The 22,760-nt window shown below is 37.0% G+C and overlaps 1 protein-coding gene across 1 annotated transcript; it reads left to right on the top strand.

The window, feature by feature from the left end:
- The first annotated feature begins 9,456 nt into the window (after nt 1–9,456).
- On the top strand, nt 9,457–22,487 carry LOC140146612 (cyclin-G1-like). Its single transcript, XM_072168484.1, has 8 exons — nt 9,457–9,885; nt 13,176–13,427; nt 14,480–14,632; nt 15,364–15,438; nt 17,124–17,390; nt 18,130–18,249; nt 18,906–19,123; nt 20,424–22,487. Exons 2-8 carry the CDS (start codon nt 13,200–13,202, stop codon nt 20,617–20,619), a joined length of 1,257 nt encoding a protein of 418 aa, XP_072024585.1. The 5' UTR covers nt 9,457–9,885; nt 13,176–13,199; the 3' UTR covers nt 20,620–22,487.
- Nucleotides 22,488–22,760: the final 273 nt, after the last annotated feature.

The following is a 22,760-nucleotide window of genomic DNA, read 5'->3' on the forward strand; positions in this document are numbered from 1 at the left end:
GGTATGTGCCTGTCAATAGGCCCTTTCTTCTGAAGTCGACTATACCCGATGACCACCTTTTTTAAAAGTCATATAGGCCCCCTAGGCCTACCCGATGACCTCCTTTTTTTAGTTGCGGCTACCCAATGACCCCCTTTTTTCTATATTTTCTAGAATAGCATCATCAAAATGCAACAAAATAATGCCGAAACTTTAAATTTTGGTCCAATTTTTCAAAATTTTCTACCCGATGACCCTTTTTTGAAATCTTATATGCCTACTCAATAATCCCCTTTTTTTTAAAATATTATACCCAATGACCCCTTTTTGATTTTGTTTGTACGCAATTGACCCCCTTTTTTAAAATAACGCTTTGTTCCCGATATCCGTCATTTGTAAAGTTGAGTGCCCCCCCACAAGTGATTTTTGGCACATATTCTTGGGGCGCCTTTTAAATAGGGGGTGGTGTTATTTGGCAAATTTTGACTTTTTAATGTGAGGACCCCCTCAAAATATGGAGTTGACTGTACTGAACAATAATATTGACTAGAAAAAAGTAAAAACATACTATAACTCCCCTGTACATACCCTCTGAAAGTTTTAAGTCAAGGTTTCCGAATTCGGCAGTCTTGCACAGTATTAATACACTACCAGATATGCATTTATATGAATATAGGCCTAATGGACATATTTGGTACAAGTAATAGAATTACTTTACTAGGCTGTTTTAATGGATATTTATACAATATTTAAAGGTCTTTGGTACAATTGTCGCATATGAATACAAAACAAAGCTAACTTTTGGGGAAAATTAGGCCTATAGCAAAATAATATATTTTGATGCCGAAATCTAGCTGTATTTTGTCTGACGTTGCCCTGTGCATCATTGCTCTGCATCATTTACATGATTTATATGACATCATTTGTTTCCACAACTACGAGCATGCCGCCAATCTGCTGGCCTGTATTATGAGATGCTTTTTAGATTTAGACTTCTGAAAGTCGTCATGAAGGCTTAATTAATTTGTCATCATATTAATTTGTGCAGGAGCACTGCTTGACCTTCAACAAGTTCTACATCAAATCTCAAGATTCCATTTTCAAGCAAGTTCATGATGGCTTGTCTAAACTAAATGCAGACAAACTTTTTAATATGAGCCTGCATTCAGCTTTGTGTCCTGAAAAGATTCCAACAGGCAAGATATAGGCCTATGACAATGACATTTAGGCAAGTCCAGCGCAAAGGTAGCTGCAAGTACAACTTCAACTTGCAGCAGGTTTTCAAACACAAAAGGTCAATATCTTTGGTTTCTGAGATAATGAACCATCTTCACATTCTCTAGATCATAATTATATATAAATGTGAACACGGAGAAGATGAATAAAGTACATTGTACATAACCTTATGAGCGCAGTGTGGGATTTGTAAATTGCAATCTGTCGAGAAGGGGTGTAAAGCAGATAGATGCGTGAATCTAGCTCAGTTTAGGAGTACAACCATATCATGAAGTGAGGTGGGAAAATAAAAGAAATAATCAGTGCATGGTACACTAAAGGTCTAGAAAGCGAAGAACAGGAGAAAGCACCAAAATAAAGATATTAATAAGCTGAAGTGTATCCATGGGCGCGGTCCATCCACATCAGCTGCAGAAGTTGACAAGTTTGTGGAATCTCACAGCATATACGAATTTTTATTCAATAATGAACAAATACATTTTGGGCCACCAAAGCGGCATTATAAATCATTACATGAATAAATTACAAACAACATGAAATTGAACAGGAAGAATTAATTGATTTTGGTGAGCCTGTATCGCAGTCTCCAAATGATGTTGGTTCCAATCATGGAACTGACAGAAGCATACTTGGCAACAGCCTTGGCAACACGTTTGGGGAAGCCAAGTTTCTTCAACCCACTTCGGAAACGGTGATGAATATGGCCGAGTGACCCAATCACGAAGACAAGGATTTTGCAATCAAATCCGCACAATGTGAGCAAGTTACAAAGAGGAGTATACTTTTGGTGATGAAGAGAACAAAGTAGTCCTAGAAATTTGCTACGTCGGTGTTTTAGCCTAAAACAGGTGACAAGTGACATCTTTAGTTTGATGAAGGACTGTAGAAATCTTTCTACAACCACATAGGCCTATGCAACCAATCTAATATGAAACTACTGAGCTATTATAAAACTCCGCTGAACTATGTTACCTCAAAACCAAAAGTCATGCTTTAAGATTTCAACTCAGCTATGAATGTTAGCTTCTTTTGGAAAAAGCTGTGTAAAATGGATGCTACAGACTGAAGTAAAATTATAACACATTGATAAGCCCTACAAACAGGCCTACATCATGTACATGAAATGATATCATAGATGTGTACTTTGCACAAAACATCAAGCTTAATAATACTTTATTGAGTAGACTTTTGGGACATGTAAGGTACATATCCGCACCCCCCTCCCCCTCTGCCCTTATGTATAACTGTAGGCCTATGGTCACTCAAAAATTTTGTACCCTGTAGAGCTGTTTCTGATATCTACATGTAAATTATCAAACTTCAAGAGTACAATTCTATCAATTGTACCATTCAATTTGCCCATTATATCATTAAACTGTGATTTTCTATACAAGCCTGCCGAATTCGGCAACCTTGCACTTCGAATCTTCAGAGGGTATGTACAGGGGGTTAGACCCCCAAATTTTTTTTTAAAGAGGTGTTTTCTCTTTCAGGGTGACCATCTCCATATTTTAAGGGGGTCCTCAGAAAAAATTTGATTTATCACCCCCCTCTATTTTAAAGTAAAACACTCAAAAAGGCTTAGGAAAAACCGTATGTAGGCCCTACGGAAACGCTTATGCAAATTTTCCTGCTCGCTGCCCTACTCGCAAGGTTAGCAACAGACCATGCAAGTTGGGATCCCAAAAATTTGGCACGGTGCGAGGGTGGGGGAGATTTTTGGCGGGCCGAGAAGGTGGGGGGGGGGGCAAGGGCAAGCTATTTTTGGCGAGCCGTTTGGAAATTTTAGCCCGGCGGGACTCATAATTATAGCACAGCCCTTTATGTCAACAAATAATGAAAATCAATGTTTGGTAAAATCGGTTGAAAACGATCTTTCCACTCAAGCACAATTTTTGACCAAAACAATATTTATGTCATTAAGAGCCAATCTCCCTTATTATGTACCCATCTGTGATACAAAAAAGAATGGAATTTTCTCTAAAAAATAATTTTGGTACATATTAGCACCAACAACTCACATGTAAAATATGAGCGTGCACAGCGCCCTCGTTCAGCTTAAAAAATTCTTGAAATTTCAGCCTCTCTGAGCCTTACTTGCAAATGGTAAACTTTGGAGGTGCATAACATCGTGCGCCATCATCATCCCAACCTGCATTTTGCATTTTTTTAAAGTACCAAATGGTTACATTACAAAAACCAAGAAAAAAAAAATTGGGATCTTGATGGCGCACAAAATCAGCAAATCCAATGATTTGATGAAAAGCGCCCTCGTGCAAACTTCAAAGCATCATAACGGGCTGCGCCATCAAGATCCCAAGTCCGAACAAGTTTGAAATTAAAGACCTCCATGGCAAGTTTCATTTTTCAGCAAAAAATTTTTGGGATTTCGTTGGCGAGTTAACAGAGGTCAAAGGTCAAAATTTCCTATTTTCGCACATATTTGCACGCCTGTATTATTGCGCGCCAACGTCACCTGACTCTCCGAATAGCATTTCATCAAAGAAGAGGTAGGCCTAATTCTTTGCAAGAACTGAAAAAATTAGCTTGGGATCTCTTGATCTTCATATTTTTCTGATTTTTTGAAAATGGACTTAGCCTCATTTTGGAGGTCAATTTGACCTCTTTTTCCCACTCGCTGCAGTCTGCACAATGTGGGCTTTTTACTGCATCACAAAAAGATGCGCCAACAAGATCCCAATTTTATTAGTCATCTAGCTTCTTTGGCGACCAGTAGATAAAACACAAGCAACAGCTAATTGGGATCATGTGGGCGCACTAAGGGGGCTGGCATTTTCTTCGGAAGTGGGGGGTCACAAAAATACAGCGGGGTCATAGAATTTTCAGACCAAAAATAGGGGGGGTTATAATTTTTTAGCACCCAAAATAGGGGGGGTTATAGAATTATTAAGGGCTGGTGACTTAAAATTTTCGCGCGCTGCGCGCGCATTATGTAACTTCGAAGTCGAAATGTGCGTACAATCTATGCAAAATTTTTACACGCTCCGCACGCCTTCTTTACACTTACAATAAAAATTTTACCGCGTTCCACACACTTTCTTCACTTTTAAGTTTTGACGCGCTCCGCGCCTTAGTTCCGGCAATGAATAATTTTTCTTGAGTCTGTGTAGTTGGAAGGGGGGGGGGGTCATAAAATTTTTCGACCCGCGATAGGGGGGGGCGTAAAAATTTTGCCCGCGATAGGGGGGGTCATAAAAAAATTGACTCCGGTCACCGACATATTTGTGACCCCCCCCTTCCGAAGAAAATGCCAGCCCCCTAATATATAAGAGGTCAAAGGTCAAGCTTTGTGCCAAAGTGATGCATATTTGCCTATGTGCAGCACGAAAGTGGAACTTTGACCCGCAATAAAAATGTGCGCCAACAAGATCCCATCTTACTTTTTGGATGATTGGATAAAGGGGCTTATGTATAACTGATAACAAGTAAAAAAAAAGTGGGATCATGTGGGCGCACTAATTCAATAGAGGTCAAAGTTCATACTTTGTGCCGAATTGGCATTATTTTGCCTATGTGCAGCACAAAAGTGGAACTTTGACCCGAAATAAAAATGTGCGCCAACAAGATCCCATCTTACTTTTTGGATGATTGGATAAAGGGGCTTATGTATAACTAATAACAAGTAAAAAAAAAGTGGGATCATGTGGGCGCACTAATTCAATAGAGGTCAAAGTTCATACTTTGTGCCGAATTTTTTTTTCAATGGGGACCGGATCACCAGACATGTCTCATAGAAACTTGTGTGAGTGCATTTCAGATGATGCTGATTCCATCATGGTAGTTGGTGAGAGTAAAAAAAAAATTGTCAAAATACTTTTGTCATATTTTGCAAAATTTGAGTGAAAGGTTGCTGAATTCGGCAACTTTAGGCTAAAAATCGTTTAATTTTGTATGAAGTATGAACTTTGACCTCTATTGAATTAGTGCGCCCACATGATCCCACTTTTTTTTAACTTGTTATCAGTTATACATAAGCCCCTTTATCCAATCATCCAAAAAGTAAGATGGGATCTTGTTGGCGCACTATTTTATTGCAGGTCAAAGTTCTACTTTTGTGCTGCACATAGGCAAAGTAATGCCAATTCGGCACAAAGTATGAACTTTGACCTCTATTGAATTTTATTTTATTTTTTGGACAGATCCAAGGGGGGTGTTTCACACCCGTAACACCCCCCCTGCGTACGCCAATGGTGCAGCGAGTGGGAAAAAGAGGTCAAATTGACCTCCAAAATGAGGCTAAGTCCATTTTCAAAAAATCAGAAAAATATGAAGATCAAGAGATCCCAAGCTAATTTTTTCAGTTCTTGCAGAGAATTACCTCTTCTTTGATGAAATGCTATTCGGAGAGTCATGTGACGTTGGCGCGCAATAATACAGGCGTGCAAAAATGTGCGAAAATAGGAAATTTTGACCTTTGACCTCTGTTAACTCTGTGCGCCAACGAAATCCCAAAAAAATTTTGCTGAAAAATGAAACTTGCCATGGAGGTCTTTAATTTCAAACTTGTTCGGACTTGGGATCTTGATGGCGCAGCCCGTTATGATGCTTTGAAGTTTGCACGAGGGCGCTTTTCATCAAATCATTGGATTTGCTGATTTTGTGCGCCATCAAGATCCCAACTTATTTTCTTGGTTTTTGTAATGTAACCATTTGGTACTTTAAAAAATGCAAAATGCAGGTTGGGATGATGATGGCGCACGATGTTATGCACCTCCAAAGTTTACCATTTGCAAGTAAGGCTCAGAGAGGCTGAAATTTCAAGAATTTCTTTAAGCTGAATGAGGGCGCTGTGCACGCTCATATTTTACATGTGAGTTGTTGGTGCTAATATGTACCAAAATTATTTTTTAGAGAAAATTCTATTTTTTTTTGTATCACAACCCCCCTGATTTGGGTACATAAATAAGGGAGACTGGCTCTTAAGGGATCTAAAATGAGCGTTTATTGCGTTTCGACAGTATTTTTGTGGGACATGAGAGCACCTCAGACCTATCGAATTGCATTCTGAATACGAAGCATGTCTTTCTGATATCAAATAATTTTCATTTTTGAAAATCACAATATAATACAAATTTTATGACAAATTAAAAAATTTGATATTTTTCAAATTTTGATATAATATAACAGTCCTCGAAGTAAATTATATAAATCTAATGATATATTCTTAAAGTGTATGTAGCAGGAGGAAAAGCCGACGGTCAATTGAAAATTTTGACCTTTCATATTGAAGATATGGATTTTTTCCCAAAAAGACTTTATTTTTGTTTGGTGTTTTGGGAAAAAAAATCCATATCTTCAATACGAAAGGTCAAAATTTTCAATTGATCGTCGGCTTTTTATCCCACCTACATACACTTTAAGTATAAATCATCAGATTAATAAAGTTTACTTCAAGTACTGTTAAATATCAAAAATATCAATTTTTAATGATTTGCCATAAAATGTGTATTAAATTGCGAATTTCAAAAATCAAAATTATTTGATATCAGAATGACATTCTTCGTATTCAGAATGCAATTCGATATGTCTGATGTGCTCTAATGTCCCAAAATAAATACTGTCCAAACGTTCATACCCCAGCCCTTAAATGAAAGAGCACACTTTATTTTATATTGCCCACATACTATAGCCTCAGAATGTGCAATGGCCAATTCTCTTTAAATTGCAAATCTTGTGCAAAAAGATCAACTTTAAAGGCCTACTTATTTTCGCCTGTAGTATGCCTATACAAATAACAATGAAGTGAATGAACTATGACTTTGCTAATGAGCGCTTATACAAATTGATTATATAATAAATTAGTATTCAAAATATTGAAATAATAATTTGCACGGGGGCAGGCTCAACTTTAGAAGTGACGGGTACCGGTATGTCGTATGTGATGCATGAAGTATAGGGCACTATACTACGGTTGCGAACAAATATAAGGGGTTGGGGGGGGTCATTGGGTACAAACAAAATGAAAAAAGGCCCAAAAGGGGGGCATTGGGTATAATATTTTGAAAAAAGGGGCGCCGGGGTCATATGGTACTAGAAGTTCAAAAAAAGGGGTAATTGGGTAGAAAAATTTGATACAAATGGAGCAATGATTCCATTTCCAAATTTTGATTTGCTGACCAGATATTCGAAAATGTTCGTATTAATATTTTGTGGCATTTAAAAGGTCACTTCGTGATCCACAACCCGTAGGTATGTACCTCATCCCGGGTACCTCATCCCTTGGGCTCATCCCCCACTTTTTTTCAAAAAAACTTGAGATTTTTATACCACAAGCATGCACTGCAAACCTCTGTGGCTATCATAGGTCATAGTGGCAGAACCGGTGGGGGGAGGGCAATGGCCCCTCCACTTTTTTTTGACCGGGGCCTGGCCCCCCCCCCACTTTTAACCCATGATAATATGTAACATGTCTAGGTGAACATAAATGATCAAATCTCTTCTAGACCCTTAACATGCTTAAAGAAAGTGTAAAAATGATGCACGATGGACCTTCATTTTGCAAAATTTTCCAATTCACGGTTTTAATAACATGGTTAATACTGCATGTACACAGTGTGTAGGCCTATGGATAAACAAATTCCCCTTTTCGCTTCTGCTTTGGACACCAAACACTAAAAGCAATAATTTATACAATAGTGAAAACTTTACCACGAATGGCTTCAATTTTGGCCTTCATTTAACCCATTTCGGATTTTTCAAACTAAAATTACAATAATAGTGCCAGAATAGTCCACCAAATGGCTTCAATTGGGCCTTCAGCATGCAAAAGTTTCTCACTTCTGAGGGGGACACACGTCACATCCCCCCTCAGACACCCCCCTGTGTCGCGCACTGTGTTTAAATTTAATAAACATAAATAAAATTTAATAAACATAAATAAACTTCAATCGAGAGAGATTGTGCTGAGGGAACACTCTGTGAAAAGATTGAAAATTTCACTCTAAAAAGACTGAAATTTCACTCTTTGCAGAGTGAAAATTTTACTCGTATGAAGGAAAATATGCGATTTTCACTCTTATGGTAGATTCAAATGTCAATCTTTTCGATTGACCCGAATAGTCACTCCGAGGAGGATTGACTTTTTCACTCTTTAGAATTTAGCCTACCGGTATCTAAATTACAGATCCATATAAATGCCTGATTTTTGTCTTAACTTAGTATTTCGTGATCCTAGCATCCTCTATTGTCATTTGTCATTAGATATCCACGAAAAAAAAAATTATTCCCAAATTAAAATTTCAGTTGATTCCGATTTTGCGTTCGCGAGTTATGTGTATCACACTGCTCCATAGACAAATAATGCGTTGTAATTTCGTTCTGGTGCACCAGAACGAAATTCAAATTTCACGATATCTTTGCTAAACGAATTAATCTGCAAGAAATATTTTGTACATTAACATTATGTAGCCAGAGGTTTCCAGTGATATAAAAATCTCAACTTTTTTTTAGAAAAGTGGGGGGATGAGGCTGTGGATCACGAAATGCCCTTTTAAATACACGGGTCTCGGTGGTGCAATAATTATGTGTACCCCCGGGGTGGTGAATTATAAGGGCAAAAGGGGGGGGAAGCATTTTTGGCAGGTCAAAAGGGCCTAGGGGGGGGCAAGTGACTTTTGACAGGTCGAAAGGGGCAAGCAATTTTTGGCACAGATATTTTGGGTACCATTTTATTTTACGCCCTAAAAAGGCGTAGGAAAACGTTAGGAACATGTTCAAATATGCAAAATTTCCTGCTCGCTGCGCTCGCATATTTAGGCTATATGAGACAGTTTAAGGTTTTAAATTCAGGTTCCCCAAAATCTTGCATGTGTAGGCCCTAGGTCCTAAGGGGGGCACAGTATCATTTGGCACAAAAAAAAGGGGGGGACAAAGGTTTTTGGCACGTCGAAAGGGGGGCAAAGATTTTTGGCACGGCCAAAGGGGGGGCAAGCGATTTTGGCAGACCATTTTGAGAATTCACCACCGGGGGGTACACATAATTATTGCACCACCCCTTAACACATTTATGACAATGACAAAAGTACCAAAATCTGAATTTTGATGATTTTTACGATCGTCCCGATCAGCAAATCACTGAATGGGCCTTTAACTATATATATCAGCCTCTTCTTGAAAGCATTTTGCCCTTGTACGGCAAGGTTCCAATATGCGTGGGGTGATCCTGTAAGGAGCCTAGCTGGGTGGAGGTCGCGTATTTGATTGACCTCCTAAGATTTTTTAATACTATCTGTGTTGACCTCTATAATTTGCGCTGACAAAACATTTATTCTGTAAAAATACACGGAATAAAATGTAAGTGTTTAATTATTTTACAACAATAAGCAAGTGTTATTCTTATATCAAAATCTGTGACCAAGACAGACTAATTTACTTTGTGTAAAAACAATGAACAAAAAGCGCGCTAAATTTAACTGTAAAAAACCGTCAATAATAAATCAGCTGGTTGCCCGCGTCCCGCCCATTCTTCTTTGTTATGACCAAACAGCTGATTGAGGTCGATCACATAAAGCCGGCTTAATCATACAGCGGGAACTTGATCTTCTACTGTACTAAAGTACCATTGTTTATTTGTTATGATTGCGCAGTGGCAGTGCAATAATACATAAACACGGCCTTTCAACTTTTCTTCATCAGTTCCAGGCAAAATAGGTAAGCTTATGAACCGGGCTTTTAATTTATGAATATTAATATAAATAGTTCCAATAATTGGAACTCACGGCTCAATTCAACGTTCAAGTCGAAATTTGTTGTAGTAAATTCCAAGTACACTGTACAACTTATGAATATAATGTATTATGAAGTATTATGGCATTGAATTGATTGTATGTAATAATGTATTAAAAAGCCTAGCTAGGCTAGGGCCTTCCTTTACTTGCTTTAGGGTTTTTTATTTATTTTTACATGTAAACAATGCAATGCAAACCAATGAAAGGGTTATAAAGTTTTTGTTCAGATTTCCTTTTACAAAATAAGCGTACTGCTAGCCGTCCAGCGCGTATTATTTGCACAAGGTCCAATGCACACGCTTGACGTCGCGCACATATCGCTCATTCTACAAAATCCGGTGCCAATCCACTGTAAACATTGAAAAAATAAAAGAAGAAAAAAAAGACCTGCTTTTTGTGTTTTTTAAACAAATGTATCACTACTTTCAGATGTAAAAGATTGTCAACACCACTTGCATATTTTTCTTTCAGGACATCATGATGTTTTTTCACACTAAAACTCAATGTAATGTGAGCTACGTTACCGGCTACAAAATGGGTTGGTTTTACTTAATCCAAGGTCATAAAAAGCAAACGAAAGATCACTTGAGTGAAATGTAACACCGATTTCACCATTTCATAGAAGTTTTGAAGATGCATAAATGAGTGCGTAACGTAGCTCACAGTAACGTAGTTCACGGGTTTTTAATGTTTTTGATGTGATTTGCGAACGTTAGAATGTTATGTCGGTTAATTCTAATATAAATGGGATTCGATCACTGGTACCTATCACATATTATTAGGAAGTACTTGTTATACAAGTGCATATACTACTATGGAATTCTGGTAACGTAGCTCACCAATCTTAACATGGTCGGTCGAAATTTCAATGTTTACAACATTTCTATGCCAAAAATGCTACAGCATCACGATTTTACTGTTATTTTAAAAACCTATGAGTGTTTCCTTTCAAAACCGTAAACTACGTTGATACCTCTGTTTTACGTCTTTCCAATAACGTGTGTTAAAAAGTGGTAACGTAGCTCACAGCGTTTTCGGGGAGAGTGCAGTTTATTTTAGAATTACACAAAGAGCGCTTTTAATCACTAAAAATAATGTTGATATGCAATATGATGACGCCTTATCTAATTAAGAAACAACAAATATGTAAAGATATCGCATTTATTCAAAGAAAATATTAAGGATCAGATTTGACACTTGAGCAGTGGAAACGCAATTTTAGCGATTTTCGAGCCTTTGCAAGGGTTAATCAGGCTGAAGAAAGCATTTAAAGTATGGACAACTATATATGTCTGTAGATCTCGTTTAGTTCTACCAGAAAAACAACATATTTGATGCCCTAAATGCTCGACAAAGTATTTGTGGACCAAAGAATGGAAAAAGGGCTATTGGCACCGGATTTTGTAGAATGAGCGATATACGCGATGGATAAGCTGTCAAAGGAAATCTGAATAAGACTTAACACTGTACTTCCCCAAGGCAGCTATAACATACATGTAAAGAATAAAACCCCCTATTAAAAGTAAAGAAATGCCTAATCATGTAATAGTGAGGTAGACAAATCAAAAGTCCGTTCCGCTTGTCCAAACACTCAAGTATCAGAAGGATGGCTGGTCCACAATAGCGTGATTCATGTAACATGAATAGGGATTAAAAAGCTGTCAAGTATGTAGAGCCATGTCACATGTGCTTCTTTTGTCCAATTTGCCATCAAGATTTCATATGATATGGAAACAGTTCAGACCCAGAACACGATCATGTCAGAAATTAATATTTTGTTCTGGGACTGATTATTCGGACTAAATGTAAATGTATTCAGATTAGTTTTTAATTTTCTGACTGCTGTGTCAGTCTCTAAAATGTAAGTCGAGTAAGAAATTATATTTGATGTAATTATAGTAATTGTTATTTCTGTACACACGAAGACTTGACGAAGTGCGTTTTTCCTCATGATTGAATATTTGAGCCTGAGGCTACACTTTATTTATATCATTGTACATTTGTATACTGCACCAATAAAGTATCCTTATGCTGGTTTCATACTACCCTGCCGTTTGTCAGCTGAGCGGCGTGGCGCCACGCATATTGCAGACAAGCGGACACAATCAAAAATGTTGCTAAAATTACACTTCAGCAAAATTTTAGACTGCCCAAAAATACATGTAGGCAAATCTTGCTCATCAAAATAACTTTCCAAATTTCAACATTAATAGAATAAATAACCTCCAATGCAAAAAAATTGCACCACTGTCCGACCAAAAAACCATAGCAAAGCACTCTTTTATAGCTTTATGCGTAACTATCGTGTGCAAATTCGAAGCTAGAGTTCTCGAGTAAGCCACAAGGCTTTATATAAAAGCAGGCACCCAGGCTTTTTTACCTCATGGTTGCCCAGTTTTGGCTCCTGGTTAGTCCAGAACAAAATATTCATTTTGTTGATGGATCCACGGGGCTGTGCAATAACAACATGCATGAGCACTTTCGGGGGGTAAATTTCGAACGGCCCACCAAGAATTGCTTGCCCCACCCTCTCGGCCTGCCCACGGTACCCTTGCACATGCCAAATTTTTGGATTTCCAATTTGCAAACCTATATTGACTAGATATGTTGCGAGCGCAGCGAGCAGGAAAATTTGCATTAAAGCCTTTCCATACTGTTTTCCTTAGCCTTAGAGCGTTTATTTAAAAGGCTCTATGTGTGCCACATAAATTGGTGCCACATAAATGTGTGCCAAAAATTGCTTGCCCCCCCTCCCCCCTCGGCTGGCTAAAAATTGCTTTCCCCTACCCCCCTTTTCAGCTTGCCAAAAATGCCTTGCCCCCCCCAATTTTACCCTACCCCAGAGCTCATAATTATTGCACAGCCCTAAAGAACTTTCAAATATTGGCAAAGTTACCCTCGATAAAGAGAAAAGCGAGGGTAATAAATTTTGTTCCACTGGTTTCATTTTCCGGTGATCTTTTCTTTTAGACCACCCGAGCTATAACAGGTCAAAATTACATATTTTAATATCAAAATAAACTTTTGCATCAAGATTAAACATTTTTTTTATAGCTATAGCAAACATGCCTTTTATTGAACATCGAACAAGCTTTATTAAAAATATGAATGTCTGTATCACACAGCTACAAACAAGCTAAATTCACAGGACCTTTCTCAAGTATAATAAGAATATTTATTCTTCATTTAAATATTTATTCTTCATTTTTACAGATTGTGTGAAGCAAACAAATCAGAATGATTGGTGCTGCTGATGAGAGTTTTGAAAGGGATTCAGAAGAAGACATCTGTGCATCTTGTTGCAAACTCTCTGAGATTGAATCGTGTGAATGGCAGGTTGGCACCCAGCAACCCAAATATAGTAGGAATGCTGAAAACAAAGGCTTCCTGTTACAGCAGATCCAGATAGCTGCCAATTTACAGGACATCTACCAACCAAACCTGAAACACTTACAAATTCCACAGGTAATGGTGAGAATGGTTTTTAAAAATGTGACCTGATGCACAATGAGGCACATGTCAGAAGAGGACAAATTTCTGTGTGTAAAATATTCTATGAATCAAGTCTCTTTCTCTTTCATTAACTCCAGTCAGCCGCAATAGCTTTGAAGTTCAACATACAGTGCTGTGTTTGCTTAGCATTATTTCTTGTGTGTACATGTATATAAGACAGAACACACTGAACCTCAAAGCTAGTGCCGCTGACTAGTACTGAATAAAGTACTAGTGAGGTCAATTCAGAATAAGCAATGTTTTACATATAGTCACTGCAAACATATGTTTTCAGTCTGGAAACCAGGTTACTGATCAATCTGACAAATTAGTAATGGAAGGGGATTTTTTTTACAGAAAAGTCCGCATTTACTAATTCTTATAATATAATTAACTAAAAACATTTTTTTGTCAAACTCTGACAACTATCCGTAATATTCAGTATAAATATTGAAAAAATCACAGGCATTGACTCTTTATGCAAAAATTTCTGATAGATTTGCACAAAACTCAGCTACAATATGGGACCATTTCACATGACTTAAATTTTGACAATTTGAGCATGCTTGTTTTTGAATTGTTCATTTAAGGGGTACTACACCCTGGCCAATTTTGTGCCTATTTTTGCATTTTCTCAAAATTATAGCACATTGGTGACAAGTAAGATATGTATATTATAGGGCAAGGACTACAACTACTGTACTGAAAATTCAGCAACTCAAAGCAAGTAGTTATTGATTTATTGATCAAATACTGGTTTTCCCTCATTTTTGACTGTAACTCCACAACTGTTGTCTGTGCTGAAATAAAATTTCAGAGCAGTAGTTGTAGTCCTTGCCCCTATAATATTCATATATTACTTGTCCCCAATGCGCTATAATTTTGAGAAAAATGCAAAAATAGGCACAAAATTTGGCAGGGGTGTAGTACCCCCTTAAAGCAGAATACAAATTAAATGTTTGCAGGAAAAAATGTGTTTATAACTGTTATACCTTAAATAAATACCGTATATTTTGTTGTTTCAGAACTGTCAGCACATTAGCAAGGATGTGATAACAACAGCCATGCATGATGTTTTAGTAGACAGGTTAAGAAGCTTATCAAGATATTACTCTCATTCGGCAAAGACGTTCTTCTTAGCAGTCAATATTATGGACAGATTTCTGTCTGTGGTCAAGGTAAATAATTGATACAATTTATGCAGTTTTTTTATGTTCAATGTGATTCATCACAATTGAACTAAAAGGGGTTAAGGCACTTGGAAAAAGTCAACAATTTTGGTCTAAAAATTGGCCATGGTTAATGCTGTCCCATTCAAAAGTACAAGAAGACCACCCACACATTGTGAAGTCACTTGTCCAGACTTCCTGTCTACAAGCAATAATGGATGCCACTAGTGCTGGCATCAATGAATTGTTAAATACGAATTACTAAATTTGGTAATATAGACTGGCTACGGGCCTGTGCATGGTAACAATTGTGAAAATGCTATAGATGAGTTGACTTGTGACTTCATTGCAGATTGCACATGCATCATTACAGTTCCCATTGTTCCTTGCCTGGCGGTATGCGTGTGCAACTGTGCATCATATTTTGCTCAGGTCCTGTGCTTTAAAAAAAACATGCCACATCTCAATTTGAACAGTGTAGTGGTTGTATGCAGTTTGCTCAAGCATAATTTTTGTATCATATACCAGTCCCTTGCCTTTGTTGATAAACGTTGAGGTTAACTCATCTGTACTGTGATACCATGCAGTGATTCAGACATGCCTGAGTGACTTGCCCTTGAGGTGCCTGAGTGAACTACTGATAATACCAATGAAGACATGCTAACGACTGCTAATCAATAAATTGCTTTCATGATAAGATGAAAACCGTTTTAACTATGTTTATTATGATTTGTCATCAGGCTAAACCTCATCACTTACTATGTATAGCTGTGGCATCATATTATCTGGCAGTCAAATCAATAGAGAAAGAAAAGGTGAGCATCAAGGTTTCTTTGGACCCCTATTCACATATAGAGTGGACTCCCTGATTTGCCATATTGGACACCTGAATTCAGTAGATCAGTACTGATTGTGAAGCATACTGTCCGCATACATGTATTTCACTTACATGTACCATTAAATTAACGGGTGGTGTTACACACACAGAAAGTTCTGAATATCGCTGAACTTTCAAGTTGCCAGGGTTTCCTCTTCATTTTCAAGGGAGAATATTATATTTATGGTCACTGATTCATGTATGAAAAAGATAATATCATATATGAAGGGCCTAGGGATATGCCACATACAATTTTTTTATTACAGCAAAAACTGCCCCTTATAAACTACATTTTGTAAAGAGATAAAAATGGGCTATTCCACTTTGAAATCCATAAACATGACCTTAATCTCCCACACTGGGAGCTAGTGTTCATTTCAAATGGGGTTACCGGAAGAGGTAATTCCATTTGAAATCGACACCCACTGTGTATGAGATTAAGGTCATGTCTTCCATAGGGGTGCATGGATTTCAACTGGAATAGCCCAATGGGTGTTTGGAATATGGGATGTCTACCCGGGTGTCCTGAAAGAACTGTATCGTCAGGAACTGAATTCTATGGGTATTTTAATGCATAAGCCAAACACAACTAAACAACCGATATGGTATCAGCTATATCACATGCTTTTTGAATTTTGACAATTGACCACTCCATTTTTTAACTAATAGAATTTTACAAAACTACCTCATTTTCAATCCGTTCCACAGAGTCAAATATCTATCAATGACAATTATAGACGCCTCATGCGCTGAGGATGGGCAGTGATTAGCACTATATACAGATCATCGATTGATATTTGAATTCGTGGAAAGATGTGAAAATGAGGGAGTTTCGTAAAATTCTTATAACAAGAACGCCGGTTGTGGTCAAATGTCAAAATTCAAAAGTATGTGACAGCCGATTTATTTCTCAACCACACCAATTATTTAGTTATGTATAGTTGTGGAGTAAAACCCTGCAATTAGTTTCTGATGATACAGTTCTTTCAGGGACAACCTGTGTGGTCAGAAATAATTAGTGTCCAGGATTAATGAGCTTATTTTTGGGTGGCAAGAAACAATGCATTCAAGCCAATGGGAAAATGCACTTCCTTTATTTGTCTGTTCCAACAGCTGTGACACCTCATGCAAATTTTCTTGGGTAGGATTAAGAAAATGTTCACTGGACAAGGACATACTGGAGGGGCTTGAAAACTAGCACTACAGCTCGGTTATATTGATTTTTATGCCAAGTAAATGTCAATACCTGCAATGCATCCAGGTAAATTAAAGAGGTGTCACTGAAGCTGGAATAGATTGTAGATCTTTAGTTATTTTTTATTGTTGACAATTTTAAGAAATTGTTATAGTTCATAGACTTGTAATTTTCTAGCATCAAATTGTTTAACCACTTTTATATGGTGCGCTTTTGTTCTCTTGCATATTACCTTGAAAAGCGTTCAATTTACCGGGTGTAGCAGAGCAAAATGCTACCCATTTTGAACAACCTGTTACACAAACATCACCTAAATAATGTTTTCGCTCAAAATTGAACCCTGCTTGAAACTTGCAGCATTTATGTGAAATTTGAAATGCACATTTTTCAAAGTTTCTAGTGGTATTGTGTTTATTTATTCACTGCAGGATGTGATGTCTCCGGATCACTTAGTAAGGATCAGCCAATGTGGATGCTCTACAAGTGACATAGCCCGCATGGAGAAAATCATTTGTAGCAAACTCAAGTGGGAATTAGATTCCCCTAGTGCACTCACATTCCTTGAAGTCTTCCATGCATGGTGTGTTGCTGAATCCATTATGGGTAACAAAGAAGATCAACATCAAGATCACATGGAGCAATTAACAAATATCTTAGAAGGCTGCATGTGCAATTTTCCTCTTACCTTGTTTCAGGTAAGCATGTCAGTTTGGTAAAATGGCAGTTGTGAATGTACTGAGTGTATAGATGATGATGATGCTTGCTAACAATGGCTGTGCAAGGCCTCTTACGTCGGACACCCACACTTTTTTCACCTTCATGCAGTATAAAAATGATTTAGTCCCGATATTTTATTAAGCTTACGAAAAATCACATTGCTTTCCAGTTCTGTCTAGTCTTCGTACTCCTCAAAGCTTTGAAGTTTCAAACCACCACATCCCCACATAATTAGTTAGGGCTCGAGTGTGCGCTGTGTAGCCTTCTTTCAGTCCAAACTAGTACTGTGGCTTTGTGGGTGCAATAGCAGCGCCTGTGATGTTGATGATGCTTTGACATCAGCCAAAAACTTAATCTTATGACACTGAATTTTGTATTGATTTGTGTCTTTTCTTTTATTTTGAGTACTTATTATATTATTATTAGTTATGATATTTAAATTCCAATTTTGGCGGATATGTACGGATTACCAAAAACTCTGGCGGATGACCAGATTTCATGACCTGGTCATCCGCCGGATAACCTGATTTTTTTTCTGAATTTGTACACTGGTGGACCACATTAATGCTATTATCCTATCACTTATAATAATTTTGGTTGTAAAAACAAATTGTGGAAATTATCATATTTCAAATAACTTTATGTACTGCAACTTTGATGGTTGGTTGTCACGATTATAAGATTCAAGTTGCATTCTGTGTTTGTTTTTATTTTCAGCCCAGTGTGCTTGCATTTACATTACTGTCAATACAACTACCTCGATATATAACTGTACATAACACAAGTGATATGGAGAACTTGGATTGGGTGCTTACTGGCCTACAACATTTCACCAAGGTAAGATACGTACACATGTAGATTCTTAAATTGTTTTGGATATATACAGTCATTTAATTTTTACACCCAAAATTTAAGACCAACTTATTGATATTTTGATAGAATAATTAAGTTGTGATTAAACAATTCAACTCAAAACTGTAGAATAACAGTAGAACAAAAATATTTGATACAGAAAGACATTGCTCGTATTCAAAATGCAATTTGATATGTCTGATGTGCTCTCATGTCCCACAAAAAATACTGTCGAAACCCTCATTCCAGATCCCTTAAGGTTGTCAATATTGATTTTATAGAAACCCTTGCATGTGTTGTCTAAAATATCCAGGTGATGTCTTTATATTCGCAGGTACATGTTTTTGGTGCAGACAATGTATTCCGTTGCATGGTTCCACCATGATGCAAGGAGAGCCTCAAACTGGCATGACATGAAAGGAAGAATTACATAACTGTACGCAATGTTCAATTACCATTCTTGCATGCTGCCAGATCGAGGCTTTCCTCACACATGGCGGAGCCATGCAATGGATGAATAGGCCAGCAAGTGCAGATGATATGCATTCATAGACTATTGACATACTATAGACTTTTTTTCACTGTTCAACCTCTCGGTGATGTGCTAATAATGTACTTGCATATTGTTTTTCTTTCCCTAGATGTCTTCCAGTGATATACAACGTTGCCAATGTCTGCTCAGGGATTTTCTTCTAGACTATTGTTCATCTAAGTGCAAGCGACCTACAAGCAAGTTGGTATGGATTGTATCATCAAAAACAGCCAAAAACATGAGATTTAGTGCACAGATCTCCTCTGATTTGCAGACAATACCAGAGGACAGCACCCTGCTATCGGACCCTGAAATATCCTATGACAGGTAAAGCAATTTAGTCTCTCTAACACTTGAGTTTATGGCTCCATGTTTCATGGTGTCTGGTACAGCCACAGAATTAAAACCAGAGAACCAGGACTCGACCGCCATCTTGATACAGGCATGGAGCAAAAATTGGGGTATTCGGTTTCCTTCGAATGCGCCGAGGCATTCGTTGTCATGCAAGCGACATGGATGATGGGCGCATTTGAGAGACGCACTTGATGTGACCTGCATGTGAGTACCAAAATGCTTCAGATGAGACGCAAAATTGTTTTTGTTCGTCTCCGCGCACCGTCGGCAAGGACCCGAATACCCCCAATTTTCTCACCATAGCTGACGGCGCGATTGTATGTGGCGGTATAGGGAGTCCCGGTTCTCCTTCTCTAATTCTGTGGGTACAGCCTAATTAAACAGGGATAACCTGGCTCTTTTCTGGTCATATCGGTATATGGGAAAATATGTGATGTGATCAAGCTAAATGAGTCAACCACAATCAAAATTCTGTTTTCAATTTCATTAAATGTGCCATTCTCAGTGCTTTATTTTACTGATAAAATAATTGCTAATCATAATCTGTTCCAGAGATATGGCCATTTTAGCGTTACTAAGAACAATAAAATACAAACCAACATCGGACTCAGTTTGCTTGATAACATCACATGCCATATTGGATTAAGGCCTAAAGTTCTAAAATAATCAAATGATATGAAGCATGGGCATGTGCACTACCTCCAATCCCATGTGCTATTGATACAACAGATTCCAAATAGATCGTAAACAAACAAGATACTTTCTAAGAGTCAAAAGTTTTCAAGGAGCATGACAGAACATGTCCTGTCCAAGAGCATTCCTATTTCAATGGTAAAAACTGTAAAGATATACCATTATTATGTTTTCAGGGTTATTAGGAGTTAAGAAAACCTAATAATGATAATATTGGATGGCTTATTTCGCATGATACCATAACATATCGGATTCGTACAAATATCAAACTCGCCGCTGGCTCGTCCGATATTTGTATGACTCATCCGATATGTTATGGTATCATGCTCAGCCATCCAATATTATATCATAATTGTTCCTAATAAATGCATGGGGCATGCAATTGTTCCAAATAGGGGCATTTATTATAGGCAATTATATAACTCTTGGCCATGACTTTCATAGGATTTGCTGACATGTGCTGACAATGTCACTTCTAATTCTGGATGTATCTTATATGGGGAGGGTGGAATTGATATAATTGACATTTGAACTTTAAATATTATTGCCATAATAATGTATTGCACAATTTCTTCTCCAGCTCATCAGATGAAATTTGGGAAGCCAATTCATCAACAGAAGAACCAAGCAATCCAATAAAGCATCCAATAATGGTGGTGACAGCACCCTCTTCTAAGTCAGCTCAGTTCAGCGATCCAAGCAAACATTGTGCACTACCAGACGTCACATTATTTACAGCTCATAGTCCTAAATACATGGCCTATTGTGTTCTATAACTATAATAGTAGTTTTCATAGATAGCAATTAGTTGTAATTTACTGTGAGGATTTTATGTTTCTTCTTTACCAATATTATTGATTCACCAGGAGTGCTTTGTCTAGTTTCTAATTGGAATCTTGAGGTATGGAAAGTGAAATAGCTTCATCAAGCATGAATATGTGCTGTCATTGACATTTTGGTACCCCGGTGTCAACTTGATGTTATTTTCATATGATACAGCAACAATTGCTGTTTGAGGTTAAAGTTTGTTGAAGAAAAAGTGTATTTTCATAGCCATAGAAAAGTTTTTTGGGGTTGACCCTCTGTTTAAAGTATAATAGCTGGGAAAAATACTTACTCAATAATTGTTGTTGAACATCAAACTAGTTTAAACCAGTTGCTACTAGTGAAGAACAGATCAAATCGGTAGTTTCTGAACCGACCAGATTTTCTATAAATTCTAAAATAGGATTAATTTGTCATGTAAGCAGACACAAATTCAATTGTTACATCAGAAGCAAACTTCTTCAGACAAACACTTGAATACTAAGAAATATAACATCTTTTAAAATGATACCAAGGTTTGTGTCTGCTTAGATGACAAAAATCAATATGGTATACACATGTGTGCATTACAAGTGCAAACTATAATACTATTAATATACTTCCAAGTAATATGGTGGAAGTACACAGAAGTTTATTTATAATTGAAAGTTTTTATTATTGAAACAATGAATTATTACTCATAAGAATTGATATATAAAGGTATAATTTTACTGTGCCTTACAAAATTTGACATTGCCTCCAACTAGATGAAATGGATTTGAACGGGGCAAAGAAGTAAAAACTAATGGTCTATAATGTTCACAAATTCTTCTAGACACACTTGACATTTTTTTGATAGAGTGATGTAAAAATCCTAAATCCCACTTACTCATTCCAATGATCTAATGTTATAATCTTGATATTTGGTGCTTGTATATGTGACACAATCTGCTCCATGGGGGCCAAAGGAGGCATTTTTGAAAATAGAGTTACTATAATTATTACCTTGTAGTAACGTTAGTCTATCATATTCTGAAAACACCAAAGGTCTAGCATACTTGGTTCTAAAGTTATGAGGTTTTGTGATGTGTATTTTCTTGTTATTGTTTTTTACTCCATATTTTCTTATTTTTTTATTATTGTTTTTTACTCCATATTTTTGCCTTCTCAGTTTCAAATTTGCCGCCTTTGGCCCCCATGGGCCAGATCATGTCACATGTGCCTGGGATTCTTGTAGCTTAGGAAAGATTTAGGCCAATATGATAGCAAAGAATGTAGCTGTAAGGGCTCTACACTGTCAGTAAAATATTTATATACTCTTTGAATGTTAGGTAATAACATCCTTGTTACAAAGTGGCTTATTTTCTAAAAATTGAGGGTCTGGTGGAAAACCATTATTCAAACCCGATTCTCATGTACACACGAATGAACTCAATAACATATTATTATAGGAATCTAAAATTGATATTTGTGCCCAGGTCTTATCTGTTGTGGCAAAATTTCCTCAATTATTGTAGCTGTTTCCTTGACATGCAATTTTTGGTAAAATAATTTGTGAAGGTTAAGATATGACTGTGGTGTCATGATTGATATTGTTTTGCAAACTTGACACCTACTGAAACCATCATCATGAATTAATATTGCTACTGTTAATACTGTAGATAGATAAGTTATTGTTAGGTGCTTTGTAAAGCACTTTGTGGTTTAATATTTACTGTTATTTGTTTTGCCAATGAAATCGAGTTTTACCTTGATATAGTTATATTGAATATATCCAAATTGTTAAGAATTTTTCTGTTACATGTAAGTGAAAATAAATGTCACAGAGCATTAATTAGAATATGCATGTCTTTCATATCCTTTTGTGTGTGCAGTTAAACACATCAACATATTAGAGTGCCATGTTGAAAGAAGAAATGACCTGAAAAATAGTGGAGTACCAGTATTAGCATATTAAAAGGTGCCAGTATACATTGCTATCTACTACTGATAGCAAGCATTACACATTGCTATCTACTATTGATAGGAAACATACATTGCTGTCTACTGCTAATAGCAATATACATAGCTTTCTACTGCTGATAGCAACATAACATTGCTATCTACTGCTGAT

This window comes from Amphiura filiformis, chromosome 1 (genome assembly GCF_039555335.1).
Source record: "Amphiura filiformis chromosome 1, Afil_fr2py, whole genome shotgun sequence".
In the NCBI taxonomy this organism is placed as follows: domain Eukaryota; kingdom Metazoa; phylum Echinodermata; class Ophiuroidea; order Amphilepidida; family Amphiuridae; genus Amphiura; species Amphiura filiformis.